Source organism: Channa argus, chromosome 20 (genome assembly GCF_033026475.1).
Source record: "Channa argus isolate prfri chromosome 20, Channa argus male v1.0, whole genome shotgun sequence".
NCBI classification, from domain to species: domain Eukaryota; kingdom Metazoa; phylum Chordata; class Actinopteri; order Anabantiformes; family Channidae; genus Channa; species Channa argus.
In genome coordinates this window covers 20,656,360-20,676,548 of record NC_090216.1, presented here as the reverse complement: position 1 = coordinate 20,676,548, position 20,189 = coordinate 20,656,360, and the positions used below count along the sequence as shown (strand labels likewise).

General features: G+C 38.0%; 1 protein-coding gene across 19 annotated transcripts in view; it reads left to right on the top strand.

Annotated features, from left to right (window-relative positions):
* The window catches only part of rbfox1 (RNA binding fox-1 homolog 1), a 334,608-nt gene that overhangs the window by 147,810 nt on the left and 166,609 nt on the right, over window positions 1-20,189 (top strand). For 15 of the 19 annotated variants that reach the window (XR_010911868.1, XR_010911867.1, XM_067488475.1 and 12 more), the window contains one exon: window positions 1,582-1,623. The exons of 3 other annotated variants lie outside the window; for them this stretch is intronic. Coding sequence is in view for 14 of the 16 variants with exons in the window: in XM_067488492.1 (XP_067344593.1) it covers window positions 1,582-1,623 (42 nt within the window). In the remaining 2 variants the exon portion in view is untranslated. Of the gene's footprint in view, window positions 1-1,581; window positions 1,624-7,786; window positions 8,102-20,189 lie in introns of those variants that run through there. One more of the 19 variants, XM_067488480.1, reaches the window with a different exon arrangement.

Below are 20,189 nucleotides of genomic sequence, written 5' to 3'. Positions count from 1 at the left end.
CTGTTATGGGACCTACATAGGCAACAATGTTGAAACATTGGGAAAATGCTTGAGAGAACCAGCCTGCCTTATCCAAACCTAAGTGTAAGCAAGGTAATCAAGTTCCTTGGTGACAAGGCACCACCTATGGATGAGATTTGCGCCAAGACACTAAAGGCTCTGCTTTAGTTGGGATAACATGACTGGCAAACCTATTTAATGTCGCATGGGGGTCAATTCTGTGGCGCCAGGTAACTGGCAGTGTAAGATTCCAACACACACGAGGATTCAAGTGCAAGAGCCAACACGAGACAGGAAGTGCAGAAAAAGATTTATTAATTAGAATATAAATTGTTCTTACAGCAGGCAGGCAAAGGAAATAAAACAAACAGAAAACGCTCACTGCCAAAGGCAGGAGGAATAATAAATAATTTAGAAATCAAAAAACACTCACTACTGAAGCTAAGAGGAATAACAAACAATTTAGAAAACAAAACTAACTGAAACCCGAGACTAACTTACTCAAATAACTAACTAATTAAAAAACCAACCTCAAGACAAACTAACGCACTAGGACAATTCTAAAGCTGGTGGTCAGGAAAACTAACAAGAATAGGGATAACAGCATAAATGGGGAGACAAACTAGCAACAAACAGTAGGGATGGCAGTCCTACAAGAATAAATAGATCATGTGAAATAGGTGTGGTGACCAGTGCCAGCTGAGGAAAGCAAACCCAAGAGGGACCGGAGACAGACTGGGGTGGAGCTGATTGTTGGGAAGCCTCAGCTGGCAGGGAGGAGAACTGCGGGTACACATACAGACACAAGATGAAAAAACAACAGACATAGGAACAAATTAAATCTAATTTAAAAAACGAAAAACCTAACTTCTGAAAAGCTTAATAGCCAAGGCGCTTCAAAGATGGCTCAACCCTCCACCCTTGCAGGGTTCTTGGTAGGGCCATAGAATTACACTCATATAGTGTCATCAGACACTGACTATATGAATTGACAACCAGTGTTTGAAATACAGATTGAGTGAGGAGCTACTGTGGCGCAGGAAGGTATAGTAGAGCAATCACGGAGTTGTTGGTTCAATCCCCGGCTCCTCTGGTCACGTGTCGAAGAAGACACTGAACCCCAACTTAGTTGCTCCTGGTGAGCATTGGCCAGTTGCATAGCAGTGCCCCATTGGTGTGTGAGTGTTTGTGTGGGTGAATGGGTGAATAAGAAGCAGTGTAATGCATTTTGAGTACCCATAGGTAGAAATGCGCTATATAAGTGCAGAACATTTACCATCTGATACAGACTAATAAAGAGAATATTAAGATTCTATATATTTTGTAAGGTGAAGCTTTAAATTTATTAATCATTATTTCCTGTCAAGATTGTAAAGAGTTCCCCGTAATGAACTTAAAGTTTTTTAATTGTTGAATTGCAATACTCTTTTGCAGATCAGTTTACCCTTAGCTCTTACTCTTCATTAGGATGGTGCCAAATAGTTCAATACACCCATGTACCTGTACTAATGGCTGCTGAAGAAGGCTTTTAAAGATTGTGATCACTTCAGAGTCAACAGCTAATTGTTTCCTCTCTTATAGATTTCAGGCCAACTAATGAGCGGTGGACAAGAGCAGCTGAGGGTAAGTCCTGTATAAAGAACAATATGTATGTCCTCATAGCCACATGTCTACAATTACACTGGATTACACATAAATGCAGACTGATTTTAGTTTTTCTAATTAAATACAGGACTTACTATTTTTTACTATGAGTTGGTTTTATACATTTTTTTTTAATTTCTATACTATGATTCTAATATTGCTACATGTTTGCTTCAACAAATTATTATGCTCTGGTTAATAAAAATCATTAACTTGGCAGATGGGTGACGAAAAAAATGAGAACACTTCTTAATCATCATCAATGTCAGCTTTACAAAATTTGGTGCATTGCATTGTGGAATTGTTAAGGTCCATTTACATACTTAGAATTCAGGCACTTAAATTAACTGACAAGCTGTGCATGTCCTATGATATATGATAAATAGGGTGGGGTTTTGGATATTGTCTCAAATGGAGACTTTTTGTTTCTCTCCTACCTGTGGAAAATGCGCCTTTCAATTGGCACATCAAAACACCACAGACAGACTCGACCAATTTCTGCTTTTACTGATCACTGCACCATTCCAAAAGCAGAGCATGAGACTGATTCTGGAAATTTTTAAATGCTTAATTCAAGTGAAGTAACATCATGGTTTAATAAGATTTTCATAGGTAACAATAGAGCCATTACCCAACACATCTATTTATTTACACATTTAAATTTGTTTCATTTTTAATAATAAATGTAGTGCTTACAAACTTTGACCCAAATATTCTGTAACATTTAGTATGCTTCAGGCAACACCAGTAGCTTGTTCACATTACAGAACTTGTCCTCTTTATATTTAGTGTGCACATTTTGCACATCTTAATGCATGCCTGTGCTAGATGAATATTGTTTTTATTTAAGTAGTGTATCTGAAGCATCTGTATGATGAACATGTTTTGATCTCGTTACTGACTTGACAAGAGACTTGAGAATAGCAGTGAACTGGGAGTCTCATTATAAATCTTGTAGATTGACTAGGGCTAGCTCATATCCACACTTAATGAGTCAGACCCCTTTCCTCATTGCTGTCTTCTTGCCACATGCGAATTAGAGTCTACTTTTTTATTACATTGCTAGGTTAAGCAAAACTGATTTATTTATTTTGTTTTAATGTGTTACCAATTACCTTCCATGTGCACATACACACACACACACACAAATCAAACACATTTACTGCAACAGTAAGTGTAGCCTTGTTGGTTTTGATGCAATGCGGTACAACTCGTTAAATTGTGGGAACATTTTAGGTCTAAAAATAAACTTCCAGCCTTAGTGTTATTATTCATGCCATGGCATCTTATTGCAATCCCCTCTACACACAGCTACAAGCCGATTTCATTTCTTTTTAATTGTCCATATCCATAAAGAAATGAACAAGTATTTCCTTCAGGATAATGGAGATATGCGAAGCAAACAGATTACACTCTCAGATTGGATCTGGACTCTCAATTTCTTTTTTTTCATTTAGTTATTTGGCCTTTGGGGCATTTTTTAATAAACACATTCTTTTTTTATTACAGCAGTAACCTTCACTCTAATACACATATTTGAAAATGTATCAGCAGTTCAGCATTTGTGGTTATCTTTCTACGGTCAAGGACTGACCTGTCAAATCATTTCCCAAACCTGAAAAGTTCACTCAAATTTTTTTTTTTTCATGTTTGGCTATATTATTACTACACTACAACTACATCTATTTAATTCAAATCAACTTTATTTATGTAGGACCAATTCACAACAAAGTCATCTCAAGGCACTTTACAGAATAAAGACTATAAAGATGTATAGAGAGAACCCAACAACTCCCCCTTGTGCAATCCCAAGGCAGCAGGGGAGAGGAAAAACTCCCTTTAACCAAAGAAACCTCCAGCAGAACTAGGCTCAGATTGGACTGCCATCTGCCTTGACCAGTTGCGGTGAGTGGAAAGTGGAGTGAGAAAAAAAAACAGCAAGAAAAGCAACAACAAAACATGGGGCAGGTGGGTAGGACCAGTAGCTGCACACTGGAAAACACAGTGTCAAAGCCAGGGACACCTGCAGAGAGGGACAAAGAGGGAGACAGAGAAGGAGACAGACAACTGTGGGAGAAAACACACAGAGTTAATTTCATACAGTGGTGACAATTGTGGGATGAGAGGAGAGGAGAGAGGGTCAAGAGGAGGAAAGGAGCACAGTGCATTAGTGGGGTGGTCCCCCAGCAGTCTAAGCCTATAGCAGCATAACTGTTACTAAGTATAAGCTTTATGAAAGAAGAAGGTTTTGAGCCTAGACTTAAAAGTAGAGAGGGTGTTGGCTTCCCGAATCAGAACTGGGAGCTGGTTCCACAGGAGAGGAGCTTGATAGCTAAAGGCTCATTCTAATTTTGGAAAATCTGGGAACCACAAGTAGGCCTGCATTTTGAAAACGAAGTGGTCTACTGGGATGATATGGTGCTATGAGGTCTTCTATATATGATGGAGCATGACTCTTCAGAGCTTTATATGTAAGAAGCAGAGTTTTAAATTCTATTCTAGATTTAATGGGAAGCCAATGGAGAGGAGCTAGTGAAGGTGAAATATGATCTCTCTTGTTAATTCCAGTCAGCACTCTTGCTGCAGCATTTTGGATTAATTGCAGGTTCTTTAGGGAGTTACTGTGGTGGTTGATGCAACCACGATGTGGTTGGACAATATATTACTGAGATTTTTGGGCCCAAATACTATGACTTCTGAGTTTAAAGTAAAAAAATTGCGGGACATCGAGGCCTTTATGTCTTGTGGGCTTGAAGCTTTATTAACTGATTTTTTTCATCTGGTTCCATAGATAGATATAGCTGGGTATCTTTAGCATAGCAGTGGAAATTTATGGAGTGTTTTCTAATAATGTTGCCTACAGGAGACATATGTAAATTAAAAAGTATTGGTCCTAACACAGAGCCTTGTTGAACTCCATAGCTAACCTTTGTGTGCATGGAGAATTCATCATTAACATGAACAAATTGAAATCTATCAGATAGATAAGATTTAAACCAACCTAGTGCAGTTCTTTTAATCCCAATTTCATGTTCCAGTCTCTGTAAAATGTTATGATCAATGGTTTCAAATGCAGCACTAAGATCTAACAGAACAAGTATAGAGATGAGTCCATTATCTGAGGCCAAGAGAAGATTGTTGGTGACTTTTACCAGTGCTGTTTCTGTAGTATGATGAACTCTAAATCCTGACTGAAAGTCTTCATACAAATTATTCCTGTAAAGGTGGTCATATAATTGTTTTGCGACTACTTTTTCAAGCATTTTCGAAATAAAAGGGAGATTAGATATTGGTCTGTAGTATTTAAGTATTGGTTTATTACAGCTACCTTATAGGCCTGTGGTACATAGCCTGTTTCTACAGATAGATTGACGATATTTAATACGAACATACCTATTAAGGGTAAAGCTTCCTTGAGCTGACTAGTTGGAATAGGGTCTACCAGACAGGTTGCTGGTTTAGATGAGGTAATAATCAAGTTAGCTCAGAGAGATCTATGGGTAAAAAGCAGTCTAAGAGGGATTGGGGCCTTGTTGATGATTCTAGCAATGTTGTACATGAAGATCTATCTGTAATATTTTTGGGGAGGATCGGGTAAATTATTTCTCTAATAGCTACAATTTTATTAATAAAAAAAGTCATGAAGTCATTGCTGCTCAGAGTTAAGGGAAAACTAGGCTCAACAGAACTATGGCTTCATAACACTTCCTTTCTAACTTTCGTGTTGCCTGTTTTAATTTGCGAGTTTGCTAACTATACCATGGAGATCGCCTCTTCTGGTTTACTGCCTTCTTGTTCAGGGGGGCAACACTATCAAGTATTGTATGCAGTGAGTCTGCAGAATTGTCAACAAGATAATCAACTTGCGCAGGAGTAATTCAATCAAAAACTCTGAATAAGGGACTGGAGGACGGTACACGATAACATATAATAGTGGTTTTTGAGTTTTCCAGTTTGAGTGTGAAAGGCTTAGAGTAAAGCTCTCAAATGAGTTATAACTATGTTTAGGTCTATGGTTTATTGGTAAGCTACAATGGAAGATTGCTGCAACTCCTCCAACTCGGCCTGTGCTTCTAGGAACATGATAATTAACATGACTTGGCGGGGTTGACTCATTTAGACTCATACATTCTTCCTACAACCAAGACAAAATAAAACGAATTGATAATCGCTTATTAAGTCATTTACTAATAGAGATTTAGAAGAAGATCTGATATTTAATAATCCACATGTAATAGTTTTGTTCTGTACGAGAAGTAGTCTGGACTTTTATTAGATTATCATGATTAACTCCTCTTGTTGTCGTTTTTAGTTTATGTAATTTAGTTGGTCGGGGAACAGACACAGTCTCTACAGGTATGTGCGAGTTGTGGGGGGTGACGGTTGTAAGGACAGTGCAGAGAGGCATGTAGGACTGCATCTCTGCATCCTAGAGCGGTTGTCCACCAATCTCACAGTTGTTGGTTCAATCCCCACCTCCTCCAGTCACATGTTGAAGTGTCCTTGAGCAAGACACTGAAGACACTGCTCCCAGTGAGTGTTGGCCAGCTGCATAGCAGCACCCCCACCGGTGTATGACTGTGTGTGTGTGATTGTGAGTCTGAATGGGTGAATAAGAAGCAGTGCTATATAAGTGCAGACCATTTACCATAACTCTGGATTGTCATACTTTTGATTGTCTGATAAAACCAGCCATATTTCTTGATAAGAAAGCTGCACCATCTAAAGTAGGATGGATGCCATCTCTCCTAATCAGCCTAGGTTTTCCCCCAAAACGTTTCCAATTATCTATGTAGCCCACATCGTTTGCTGGACACCACCTAGACAGCCAGCGGTTGAAAGACAACATGCGACTTTACATGTCGTCACTGGTCAGATTTGGCAGGGGACCAGAGAAAACTACGGAGTCCGACATTGTTTTGGCAAAGTTACACACCGATTCAACGTTCATTTTAGTGACCTCCGATTTGCGTAATAGGGCATCATTAACTCCCATGTAGTAATAATCTTACTGTATTTACGTTTATCTTTAGCCAGGAGCTTTAAATATCATTCAACGTCACCCGCAATGCACAAACTGAACCAACAGACTGTAAATTTTATTTTTCAAGTGTGTTGTCTTTGGCTTGCTTTCATAAAATCCCCTTTTCCATCCTGTGTGGCTACTGCAACTAAAATAGCAGAGGGCTATATAAAAAACAAGTAGTGTGTAAAACTGCATTATTGATGAGGCCAGTTATATTGCGATTGTGCAGAAAATAGGCTAAATTAGAATTTGCATTGTAACCTCATATATTCAAGGTAATTTTACTGAAAGGTCCCTGTTTTACAGAAATGCCCTGATCACATTCAAAGAGTTGCACCATTTACAGCTGGAGGTGGCGCGGTCACCACTGTTTCCTAAAATTAAGTTCTTATGAAACTAAACTGCTAATTATGCTTACTAATGGAAAGCAAGTTGTTAGGAAGTTGATGTGTGGCAGTTGCCCAAAAGCACATAGCTGTCATCCCACAGGCCTAACTTTGGGTCCAGAGTCACATGTGTGGTTAAGTTCAAGGAAGACAATAAAGTGGGCTAAGATTAGAGAAAGTTTAGTTCTCAATCTTTTTTCACAATTTTGGAAGTTGAATGAGAAGCTGTGAAAGTGTACTTCTCATCAAAATCAAATCATCAGCAGCCCAGGCTGACACAACACAAAGAAGCACACATATCCAGGATTGTTATCTCAATCCAATCAGCCATTAAGAGTCTGTCTGTAGATATATAGAGAGAGAATGTTCAAGAGACAAAATTTGTATTGTAACAAATAACAAATTCAATATCTCGCTATTGACAGCCTTTTCTAAAAACAATGCCTAGACTGACTGACATTAAGCAGCTGCACCAGTAATGTTTTCAACATGAGAATGTTTCTCTTCATTGGTTTAAAATGTGCATTAATTATTAGATACTAACAACAATCTAAAAGCAGACACAGACAGCTGGGTGTACACAATTGTGTGTGTGTGTGTGTGTGTGTGTGTGTGTGTGTTTCTCCACCTCTTCTCTTCTGTTTCCCTCCTTCGCTCTTTCATTGTGCAGTGGTATACCGTAGCCCCCTGCTGCATAAAGTAGATTTAGTCATTAGGCTCTCTTTCTCCCTCCCTCGCTCTCACACACACTCTGAAATATTTACGCATATTGAACTACACACTCACTGCGAAGTGGTGGCTAAACAGGATTTTACAAAAAAGGAGTAGAGAGGAAGAAAGTCAAAGGGAAGATTTTTTAAAAAAGGGTCAGAGACATCTTTTTAATCCAGGAGGAGTTGGCACACTTACTGTGATGGTGAGCCAGTGAGGTGTACGCAGTCTGCACATTGCACAACTTGGGTTTAACGTAAAGGAGGAGTCTGTTACAGTGTGCTGCGGGGAGAAAACACACAGCTGTCCAGTCATCATGATGATGTATCTGTGGGTAAGTTGTACAATTTGTGGAAGACTATGCTCGTTTTTGAATGTGTGCTGTTCACAACGTGAATTCTAACATAATACATCACATCGCTGTGTATATTTGTTCCGTTGTAAATGTGCTGCAAACACTATTCTAGCCTCAGTTTTAAGCGATGAGGATTACTGCGTATTATTCTGTATGGGCTTTAGTTAAGCTGTGTGTAAACATGTGTTCTACTGTAAACTGCTAACTAGGTTCATCTACCAACAGCTTAATAGTAAATATCTCATTCATCCTGATTGATTTAGAGGTTTCCGATTACCGTTAGGTGTTGGCATACTTCTAGTAAAAAAAGTTATGTGTCTAGATGAATGCATGGCTATGTTTCTAGTTCCCTTCTTAAACAGACTGTTAAAAATAATCAAGTAACAAGTAAACAATAAACAAAAAAGGCAGTATATGTACTAAACCCATAAATTAGATATTTGTTAATCAAAATAAATTAAATAATAAATCAAAACAAAACATTCTCTTGAAGCATTTGTGAGTGATTCATCACTTCCTTATAACACAAATGGATCAAATCCTCACCACTTCCAATTTTACTAAGTACTCAAATACTCAAGTTACTATTAGTACTAAATATGTCAGTAGTGTATTTCACTGGTAGTACCTGCTCTGTAAACTCTATCACACATTCCTAAGAAAATAATATTTCACAACTGCTGTTATATTCAAAATACTCAATTACACAAGTTACTAAGGGCCCACACAGAATAAACCAAAAAACAGCAAAGAAATGTAATTTCAATTCAACTGCTCAATTCACCTTTATGTATAAAACACCAATTCACAACAAAGTAATCAAAGCACTTTATGTAAAAAAGTAAAGACAATACAGATATGTGGAGAACATATAGACCTATAGTAAGCCTGACCGTGGCTTGTCTGCATAGGTCCACAAGGTGATGAACTGCAGCCTATGGGTAGAGTCACTCACAGGAACAGTTCGGTGGTTCCCCATCTGTTCTTGCAGCAACCATTGGCTCCTTACACCAACTATAGGTCTACCATCCTCAGAGCCCAGAACTTTTCCTATATGACAATGAAGCCGTGGACACACTCTCATCCCCTTATGTCAGGCAGAAGCAGAACCCAAGAACAGAAAAGAAAGGTGTACTTGTGTGTATGGTCCTCTCGACTAATCTGTAATTAGAGAATCCAGGGTCCCCTTAGGGAAAATACATAACACTGCCTGATAAAGAGAAACGCAGACACATCAGATTTTGATTTTTATCTTTTTACACCTCATGTAAAACCAAGGATGCTCTAAACAAACTTCTAGTGATGCATTAAAACATAAATCACAGTACTCACTGTACCACAATATGATACTAAACTTATATACCATGTATATACACATAGAGGAACCCAGCATGCTTCGGTTTTTCACTGTCACTTAGGAAAATCTTTGCAAGTTAAAGGGCGACTTCACCAATTTTCAACTTACTCTTCATGGCCTTAGTTTAGTGTGTAAATGTACATTAATGCTTTTAAACTTCCCTCTGACTTCCCTATATTTAAATATTTCTCCAAGTGCAGCTGAGTTACTCCTCCAAATGACATCACCTGGAGCCGTTTTCATCAATAGGAGTTCAGAGGATATCATCTGGGGAAGCTCTGGAAAAGCTTGGTGACTATAATTACAAACTCCATAGTGTGAGCAACAAGATGACATAATCTGAATGGAAGGCTCCTTCAAGTGATGTCATCTGGAGGCGTTTTTCTGCTAGAGGTAGAGAGATATTTTATGTAGACAAGTCAGAGGGAACTTTAATGGCATTCAGTTACATGTACTACTCAAACTAGACCTAAAAGAAGCTATTTATAAAATTATATTAAATTATATATTATATATAAAATTAATGAAAGCATCCTTTAACTTGAGTAACCCCATGGGTTGTTGTTTTGTTGTTATTTCAAAGTTGTACCTGATGTTATACACATATGAGACATACAATATGTCTATTTACATGTATTCCACTTCCAATAAATTCTATTCATCCATCATCCATTCTCATTAAGTGATGCTGGAGCCAATTCCAGTGAGAGGCATGATACAGCTTGAACAGATCATCAGTCTATCACAGAGTTGACAAATAGAGACAACAATTCATTCTCATGGGCAATTTAGAGTCACCAATTAACCTAATTGCATATCTTTGGATTGTGGGAGGAAACTGGAGAACCCAGAGGAAACCCACACAGTGACGGGGGACTCCACACAGAAAAGCAAGCTGTACATCTGAATTTGATAAAACATCACTTGGACAAAGTTTGTGAACAATACCCCTATGTTTACTCAAGAGAGGGTGTCCAATAATGGTATTGTTCTATTTGGTATTTGATCTCGTGCTCCTTCTTTCCACATCGCGAAGAGTTCTTGGGCAACATAGGCCCACATTTTGATGGTTACAGCATATCAGCTGCTTTTATCAAGATACTAATTTTAGGTTTGTTTATATGCACTTAGATGTTCATTGCCCTGTTAAACTGTTTTGGGGATGAACTGCATCCCCAGTCATAGCAGATAACTGATGATGTCCTCATTATTTATGGTGCTAAAAGAATGGAGGTGATTTTAGCAAGAATTTCTGGGAATTACTGGGCCACCAATAAATTATTCTTCTCTAATTTTGCCCCTTTATAGTTGAGTTGAGCCAAACTATTATTTTCTTCTAGGTTTTACCAAAACAGTGGTCAGAAGAACATTACGAAAGCTAAAAGTCACCATTCTAAAGTTATTCAAAAGGGAATTATGAGATGATGTACTGTAGTGTCTCGTGATATTGTCCCATATTTATAAATCTCATTTTGTCAATCAGCCAGAGTCGCCCATAGGCTTGTCCTACATTGTCATGGCAACTGATCAAGTTCCTTAAAGAATAATGTATTTTCTAAATTTTTTGTAGTGTCCACAATCACCCTGCAAAATTATCCACGTTTCTTCATTCTGAAAATCAAGACCCTTCTACAGTCTCAGAAGACTCTAAATGACATACATGTGGAGTTCCTCAACTAATTGTACCATAGTGTGAGATGTTAAAAATAAAATTTGGACCACAATGGAGGTCTATAGCAGACGAGTGAATCCAGGCTGCTGGCTAACAACTAGCAGGGGAAGAGAAGATTCAACATTGGCTTCAGTGTCTTTATGGTGATTATTGATAATAGGATTAATTTAGAAAATGACTAAGTTTATCTTTTAATCGCGGATATGGGAGAATCATCTCAATGCATCATGGCATGCAGCACTGCATCATGGCCCCATCTCGAAGCTTTCTACTGTTAAATTATGTGTTTGAGTCATTTGGCTTTTTGGCATTAAATATGTTTACTTAGTTCCAAAAAGGACAACTATTGTTTCTTAAAGCTTTTTAAGGTTACTTATTAGCAAATCAATAACTAACCAAGCACTACTTGCAGTATGTGTTTGTAAACCATGACTGTGCAAAGACTTTAATTGAGTCTAACATTAGACCCAATTAAGGGCTCATAACTACTTAATAGTGCTCCCTCATTTTAAAGGCTACTTGTTTTGAGGAAAATGTCAGAATGATTCACTCTTGTTCACAACAGTTGCTGCAGTGTGTATACAGTCCATTAATTTTAGCATACGGGGTGTATTTGTTTTAAGCACTGCGTAGGATAAATGGGTGGGATGTCGGAAGTAGCTGTGGGTTAAGGAGATACAGTTGCCCTGAAGTTGCGGGAGTGGACTTTAGAATCAGTAGAAAGAGCTGAGATAGGTCCAGTTTTAGTGCAAGAATTGGAGTAATGTCCACAGTCTATCCATTAGATGTTTGAGATAGACTGGCCAATTGGAAAAATCACCAAACTTTCCTACGAGCAAACCATCCATATTTGCATGTTGTTGTTGGAGCAGCTGATACCGGTACAGAACCAGAAACACATTGAACAATTTGTAAAACTGGGTTAAAATTAGTTGAAAGTTGATTTGTCTTGTAAATGTGTCCACATACTGTATTTTCTTGGCAAAGTTTTTTGAATCTTTTCCATATCACATTGTAAACATGGGTTTACAAACAGTGTACAACTACAGTAATGGCAGGTTGTCTTCCTGCAACCCCAATTCATCTTATACTGACTTCAACTCAACTGTAGGTCGCAGAGGCTGGTAGAGATGTGCGTCAACCAAACTGATTGGATAATGTCAGGAGGCGACATCAAAACGGGAACACATACAAAGTATAACAAACTTAACCGTTCACACCTGTTTAGATGTTTACACCGATTCTATGTAATATTTGCATATGTTGTTAACTATTCTATTTGTGTAATATTCTATTGTTGTACTGCTGCTTTATTCAGTCTAAAGGAGTTACTTCCCCTATTTGTTCCTCTTCTTATCAAGTATAACTGAAACTTGTGAACGTATCCGAGCGTTGGTCCTCATCGACTTTTACGTGTATAGACAAAGAACTATATTTCGGCCTTTAAGCAACAATGTCAAGTAGTTATGGTTGTGAAAAGCCATGCGCCATTGCAATAAGGCTCAGAAACATTCCAAAACACTAACTTCCACAGAAAGAATTACTACTTCCAGAATTCCACTATATTTTTATATTCTATGATCTTGTCTGCAGACAAGTTCTGCTCCAAAATAGCACCAATTTAAGGCAGTGTGTTTTATTTTTACAAGACATCAATCATGACCTTGTTTGTGAGTTTTTGCAGTGATGGCCAGCGAATCAATAATATGCACATACTGATGCATAATGACGTGACAATAAAAAAAAAAACACATAATGGTCATTGGATGGACTATGTCCATGGCAATGAAAGAGAGAAAAAAACAACAGCTTTCATGCAGTACCCCATATGTGGTTGCCTAGGCCTGACCCTGCAGGTCATGCATCATTATCTTAAATTTTGGTAATGATAAAACACTGTCAGACTACATCCTTTAACCTAACAAATGAGTTTTAAACACAGATACCAGTGTCTCTGTCTCCTTGCTAAATAGCATCTTTGATGTCCTGTTAGTAGAAGTGTCTGAACAGAAAACGAGTTGTTTATAGTGCTTTCTCCACAGTGTTTTTTGAAGCCATCTGTAATTTCCTTCTTGGAGCTTACCTAAAAGGTTCATCAGCTTTGGATGTTATTACACTTATTCAGTTGTTTTTATTTTTGCTTATTCACATCATGGCGAACAGCCCGTAGGTACATAATCCACATGCTGGTAGGTCCAGTAGGCTATTATAGAGTAAAATTATACACTGCAGTGACACAAAAACTAAACAGTGAGGGTTAAGGAAGTATGGCATGGTGAGTTAAAATACAAAACCACCATTGACTAACAATAAATAAAACATGGAGTGCTATCTTTGATAACATCCCATTTTGTTACCTGCCCCACCCCCCAATCTACTGCAGTGTTGTGGTTGCTAAGTGTCATGGATCACATTTACTGTTTAGTGATGACCCTATACTACCCTTGGAAGAATTTTCACTGACATAAAACACTCAGTTTTGGTCTTTTCTTTTTCTTATTTCTTTTTGATTTTCATTTCATGATTTATTTTCTTATGTTGAGGCAACTGGTCCAGCTCTACTCAGATTATCATAACATAATTTGTAAGATGTTTATCTTTTATGTGGTGATTTTTTTAACCTCTAGAATCATTTATTGCATTTTATCAACATATCTCTTACACAGTTTTGTGAGGCTCTTAAATTCCAATGCTGTTCCATTTTATTCTTATGTCAGAACTGTTCTTCTGGATATTCTCACCATAATATCTTTAAATCAATAGCAACAAACGCATGTTTTCCCTTCAGTGGATGTCGCAGCTAAATCTTTTTGACATTTTTATGAAGCGCAGCCGCACACCAGAAGCAGCGGGCCTCAAATTGAATATTGATTCTAATGATCTCTTCTTTGGGGCTGCAAGAGTTTGAATCTCAATAAAGCAGAGATAAATATGGTGCATTCTCAATTTCAAACAAACTTTATACAGAGCCATTGGGAAAATCAATTGTAATGAGATAGATTTGTTGGGTTTCTCATTCATGAAAAAGATTCCAGTGAACTTTTTTTTAGGCTGGTGAATCTTTTTGTAAATTTATTTTGGTATCTCAGGGGCAGCAGTCTGCTTCATTGTGGGGCTAAAATCTCAATTAAATATAATTGCTTAAGATGAAGTGTACTGCTGCATAGAGAAGAGGACTTACTAAAAAAGTATCAAGCCTTTTCATTTAAAGTGGCCTTATATTTCTCTGTTAACTTGTCCCACTGGAGCCCTGGAGTCGGCAAGAACACAGAATTTAAAAGACATGTGAAGGGTAGTGGTTCATTATTAATTTTTTCTAAAATGTAATTATTATGAGGTACTTTTTAAGATTGGTGGGCTTTAGAATGGAAATGTTATGTAAGTGATGTTAGCATCCAGACTCAGTTTAAGTATGAAGAGCAGTTAGATTATAATCTTGAAGAGATTATAATCTTGAAACAGTATTTTCTATGCAAATTGACTGATTTACTGGCTACATTAATAAACAAATGCAGGATGGACAAACCCACACATTGTTAAATGTCCTGCATTCTGGGTGAGCTTTTTATGCTTACATCCCACAGCTAATAACCTACATAGTTGCTTCCTTCTTTCTTGCACTTGCATGCTCCGAGGAAGCTTTGTGTACAACTCCCCTTCAAAATATGTCACTTAATGAAAATTAACTTGTTCGCAAAATGTCAAAATAATTATAAGAGGAAATAAAAAGAAATAAACAATTTTGACCTCCCCAGATGTTACATGTCAATGGGCCCTGTGTTGCTGGTTGGTCTGCTCTAAAGGTTTTAGTCGCTTGCTTTGCTGCACTTGCTGAAACAGCTAATATTGTTGTTCTTTTTTGGAGGACAGTCATAAGCATTCCATTGGGGACCTGGTGGCTCAAAGTGTAGAGCATTGGGTTAGGATGCAGGGGGCCATGGGATCAAATCCCACCCAACCAGATGTGGCCCCGTCCATCCATCAAGGGCTACATTGGTGCCAGTCCCAAGCCCGAATAAAATGGAAGGGATGTGGCAGGAAGTAAAAACTCATGCTGAATTAATGCATTGAACATGTTCTGCTGTGGTGACCCCTGAAGGGACAAGCCGTTGATTTAAAGTCAGAAACATTCCTTAACTAATTCATTTCTTTGAATCATGAATAAATTTTCAGTTGGACATATTTTTAGATGATCTTAAGTATGGCTCCAACTCTTTTAGAGAATTATCCATATGCATATTCATTTTGTACAAAAATGCCACTAGTTTTAATACATCATTTTAAGTAATGGATATCCCTTTGTTTAGCATAACAGAGTACCACCCCCCATCAAAAAAAGATTCTATCTATCTATCTATCAAGTATAACTAACACTGAATTCTCATTCACACACTCTGTGGACCTATATGTCTTGACATTGTCACTATATTTCATTCACAATGTACAGTATCAGCACATTCCTATTACGCATTGTCATATTTTGTATGAACTGTATGGTGTACTGTATAGCAGAGTAAATTTAGCTTTATGTGCTGTAGTTGTGCTCAGAGAGCTACCAGTGCAGAGCACAAGTGATGTTTTCTTTTTTGTAGTCATTTATGCAGGGCTGGCTCAACAGGCACTCCATATATTTCAGCAGAACAGCAGAAATATGATGTGGGTGCAGGTCTAGCTGACGGGTATTAATGGCAGGCACTGCAGCAAGGCAAACGGAGCACTGTGCTGATACTGCAAGGGAAAAAAGACAATTTGGATACACAGTTTTTCAGAGGAGGACTAATCAGTGCGTATCACTTTTATAAGAAGGACTTAGCCTTTTGCTTTTTTAAAAACGTGTTGTTCCAATGTTTTTATGATGTTTAAAATTACAAGGTTCCACGAAAGTGATGGGGATCGGCTGAATTAATTGACATGACACTTTCAGCTGTAACGAAATCAGGCATTTTTACCTCGAACAATCACAAATTCACATCACATTAGCAAAATGCTGAAGACTTCAAATAACTATATAAACCTCCTTACATCTCCAACTACAGACAAGACACTTTCATTTGACATAAACAACTTCTTAAACAGCTGGAGGACCGATAGAAAGAGAGCTTTTAAAGAATACAATTCAAAATGTTTGTTTAAAATACTTGAAAAAATGTAAATAGCATAAATATATTTTGTAATTCTGTAAATAATTTATTTATTGCTTACATGTTCCTTATAAATGCTAAACAGAAGGACCTCCAGTAGAGGAGCATGGATAAAAGTGTAGAATTAAAAAAAATGTTGTAGTGAGTGAAACTCACTTGAAGCAGGGCTGAAATTGAACAATTCCTCTAACAATTTGACAATTGCTCACATGATTGTCCATATACATGCAGTTCTCATATTATGCAGAATTTATGTGTTTGTATTTTTATGTAGGTCATCAGTAGCAACCTTAAAGGATAACTTTGGTCATTTTCTGATTAAAAAATGTTAAAGTCCCCTTACAGACACTAAACCAGCATTGAATTGCTTCTACTCACATTTAGTGTCCATCAGTCTCTTTCCTGGATTAGTTTATATGTCTGGGCCACAGACCGCCATTGATTCTTGTCCTTCTTTTCCTTTCGGCTGTTCCCTTTCAGGAGTCGCCACAGTGAATCATCTGCCTCAATCTATCCCCATCATCTGCATACTCTTCTCTCACACAAACTAACTACATGACATCTCTCACTACATCCATAAATCTCCTCTTTGGTCTTCCTCTAGACCTCCTGCCTTGCAGCTCCAACCTCAGCATCTTTCTACCGATATTATTCACAGTCTCTCCTCTGAACATGTGCAAAAGAACAAAAAATTATTAAAAACATACTCCATTGGGTGGAGCAATGTATGTTTTTAATAATTTTTTGTTCATTTTCATGATTTTTCATTTTCATGATTTAACAATTCATTTTTCAAATATATGCTAAAGAAACAAAGAACAAATGTACAAATGAAAACAGATCTTGGCTGTGGCTCAGTTGGTAAGGCAGTTGCCCGCAGACCACAGTGGTTTCCTGGTCCCTCCTGGCTATGTATCAAAGTGTCCTTGGGCAAGACACTGAACCCCAAGTCGCTCCAGGTGGGTTAGGTGAGCACCTTGCATAGCAGCCACTGCCATAAGTGTCTGAGTGTGTGCGTGTGGGTGTGAACATTGTAGAGCGCTTTAGATAAAAGTAATATAGAAGTGTCCATTAAGCATTTCCCATAAAGTAATATAGATAAGATGAAAGCATAATTAAGTTATTTGCTTTCTTTTTTCTTTTTTCTTTTTTGGCAAACACTGCTTTACAAGCAAACACATATTTTAACATTTTCCTCCTTGGTTGCTTCCCCTTATGTTGCCTGGAATCCCATAATTCCTTCCAAATTAATTGGCACATGGCCAATAGAAAATATATGTTCTGCTCTCAGTCGTTGTTCATAGTGGGAAAGCAGGCTCTACACTCTTTCATGGAGGTGAGGTCATTTAGAAGAGGAGTAAACACTTATTTTTTAGATGTGGTCTGAGAAGAGGTGGCATCATCGAGTTCATTTGAATCATTAATGTTGCTCTTAACCCTAATAGATGACGTTATTAACTGAAACCTGACTTGAGATAATTTCTTCCAACAACATAAATATAAATAAATATATATATATATATATATATATATATATATATATATATATCATTTGCAACAATCAAGCACATGTTCCCTTCCATTTACAGATACTTCTTTGTCCAAAGTTAACTTCCTATCTTTTTGCCCAGCAGCTGTCTTGATTATTGACCAAATGGGCTATTTGTCTCACACAAGTAACCATTGCTATTTACCAAATCGTATTTCCCTGCTCGCTGGGCTCCGGCGGGGCTCATTCAGCCACATCAGGCATGTTATCGGCCCTATCATTAAGCTTGAAGCGTTTCCATGCTGTGCTTCACTCAGTGAAGCCTGTGAAAAGACAGGCTTCTCTGCCCAATAGCTTGCACCAGGCAATCTGTACTATCACACACACACACATGCACCAAGGCAATCTGTGCTATCTATTAGCTGAGATCTGAGGGTAGTCTATTCCCCATGCCCTGAACAGTACTCTCCTCCTCAGACATCTCCTCAGATTCAATCAATAGCAGCTAGTTCACCACAAAGAGAGGGCTGACGATGTGTGTGTGTGTGTTTGTGTGTGTGTGTGTGTGTGTGTGTGTCTGAGTGTGTGTATGTGTGTTTATCTGTGTGTTCAGATGAAGAAAAGAATATCAGTGACAGTGGGAATACAGGTAGAAAGACCAAGTGAAAGTTGGATTGAGATGGAGTGAAAAGGGAAGGCAGATGATGAGGAATGCTGATGCTCTTGTTTGAACACAAAGATTCCTTAACCAGAGCCCCACTGACTAAAACACTCGTTTCGCAGTTATAGGTTGATTGCATTTCTTTTCTGTGCACCAATAAACCAGGTCAAACCAACTCCCCTTGTGTTTTGTCTGGCATAGGTTGCTTCTACTTTGAGTCACGTGGTGTGGGAAGAACAGCTGTGGTACAAATGAAATATGTTTCTCTACTGGACTTTAATGTCTTATATCAGTGGCTCGCTCAAGGACACTTTCACATGTGAACGGAGGAGCCGGGGATTGAACCAACAACTGGATTGATAGACGACCCCACCACAGTCACCACAATATACATTGTATATTAGGTTCTTTTCACAATGACTTCAGACTCTAGTGGCTGACCGGGAGCAGGAAAATTGACAATGGTTCACACACAGTAGTCACAACCTGGAAACCACCAATCATACTGGCTTTTTAAGGCCCTTTGGAAAAAGTCAAACTACATGGAAGAAAAGCTGATCATGTGTCACCAGTAGTTGTAGTGAATCACCATAACTCCAAAAAACACAACTGTGCATGCAAACACATAATTTGAGAAATGTTCTTTATTATGTGCTGGTAGAGCAGCAAAGAGGATAACAGGATTGGAGCTGTGTAGGTTGCTGCAACATTATGTTAGGCTGTGGACTACATACTTTAATAAAATGCCAGACATGAGTAATAGAATAGTTATGAAAACAAACATTAAAAATGTATAAAGATAAATAGAACACATAAATTGAGATCTTTCACACTATGTTGAAAAGTCATTTGTCACATGTCATTCAAAGGTTTTACAGCTGCTGGCAAAAAAAAAACAAAACTGCCTGAGCCTTCACACTGAGTCACAGACAGGCATTTCCCCAGCCACACACATAGAGCGATTTTACATTATTTCATAGCTTTAGGTCTCAGCGTTTGTTGCTGACATTTGAGTTCCACAATTGGACTGAATCACTGTTGCCGCCAGTGTTCGATTACCGTGCTCTGTCATGCGTTAGAGGTAAGAGACCACGCAGTCACAAATAGATGTACACTTACACTCTGTGATAGAAATTTTTCTCTCTTCCTTACTCAAGTGTTACTAGATCTTTGAAGAGTTGTAGACAGAACTCAGCGTGATGAACCCTCTCAGTTTAATGGTGAAGAACACATGGATGTTTGTGTCTTCTGACTTGTATCCCTCAAACCCCTTCTATTTATACTCAAACTCAAGAAAGGAACCACCCTCACAAAACATGAATAAAGATATGTGCACGCAGTTGACAGTATTTATTCTTGTCCCTTTTTATGTTATCTGTTAATGTCATTTGTGAAGCAATAAAACCCTTTTATTACACCTGCATGTAGATCTTGTGACCCCAGGACCCACTATCTACTACATTGCTTTAGGCCTTGTAACAGCAAAGTGCTTACTGTGATCTTAAGCATCCCTGTAAACATGACACACCCTGTGACTTCTTGTCCTCTGTGACCTCTTCAATAAGCCCATCTTGGTTGACTGTTTGCTAATTATCTAACCTTTATCCCCCCACAACTCTTAGTACACTGCAAACAAAGATATACAGTTTCACAATTGCACTGCAGAAGAAGGTGTGTGTGTGTTTGGCAGGAATAAAAATAAAGTTTGAGTGAGTAATTCAGCAAAGTAATTAGCCTCTCAGAAATA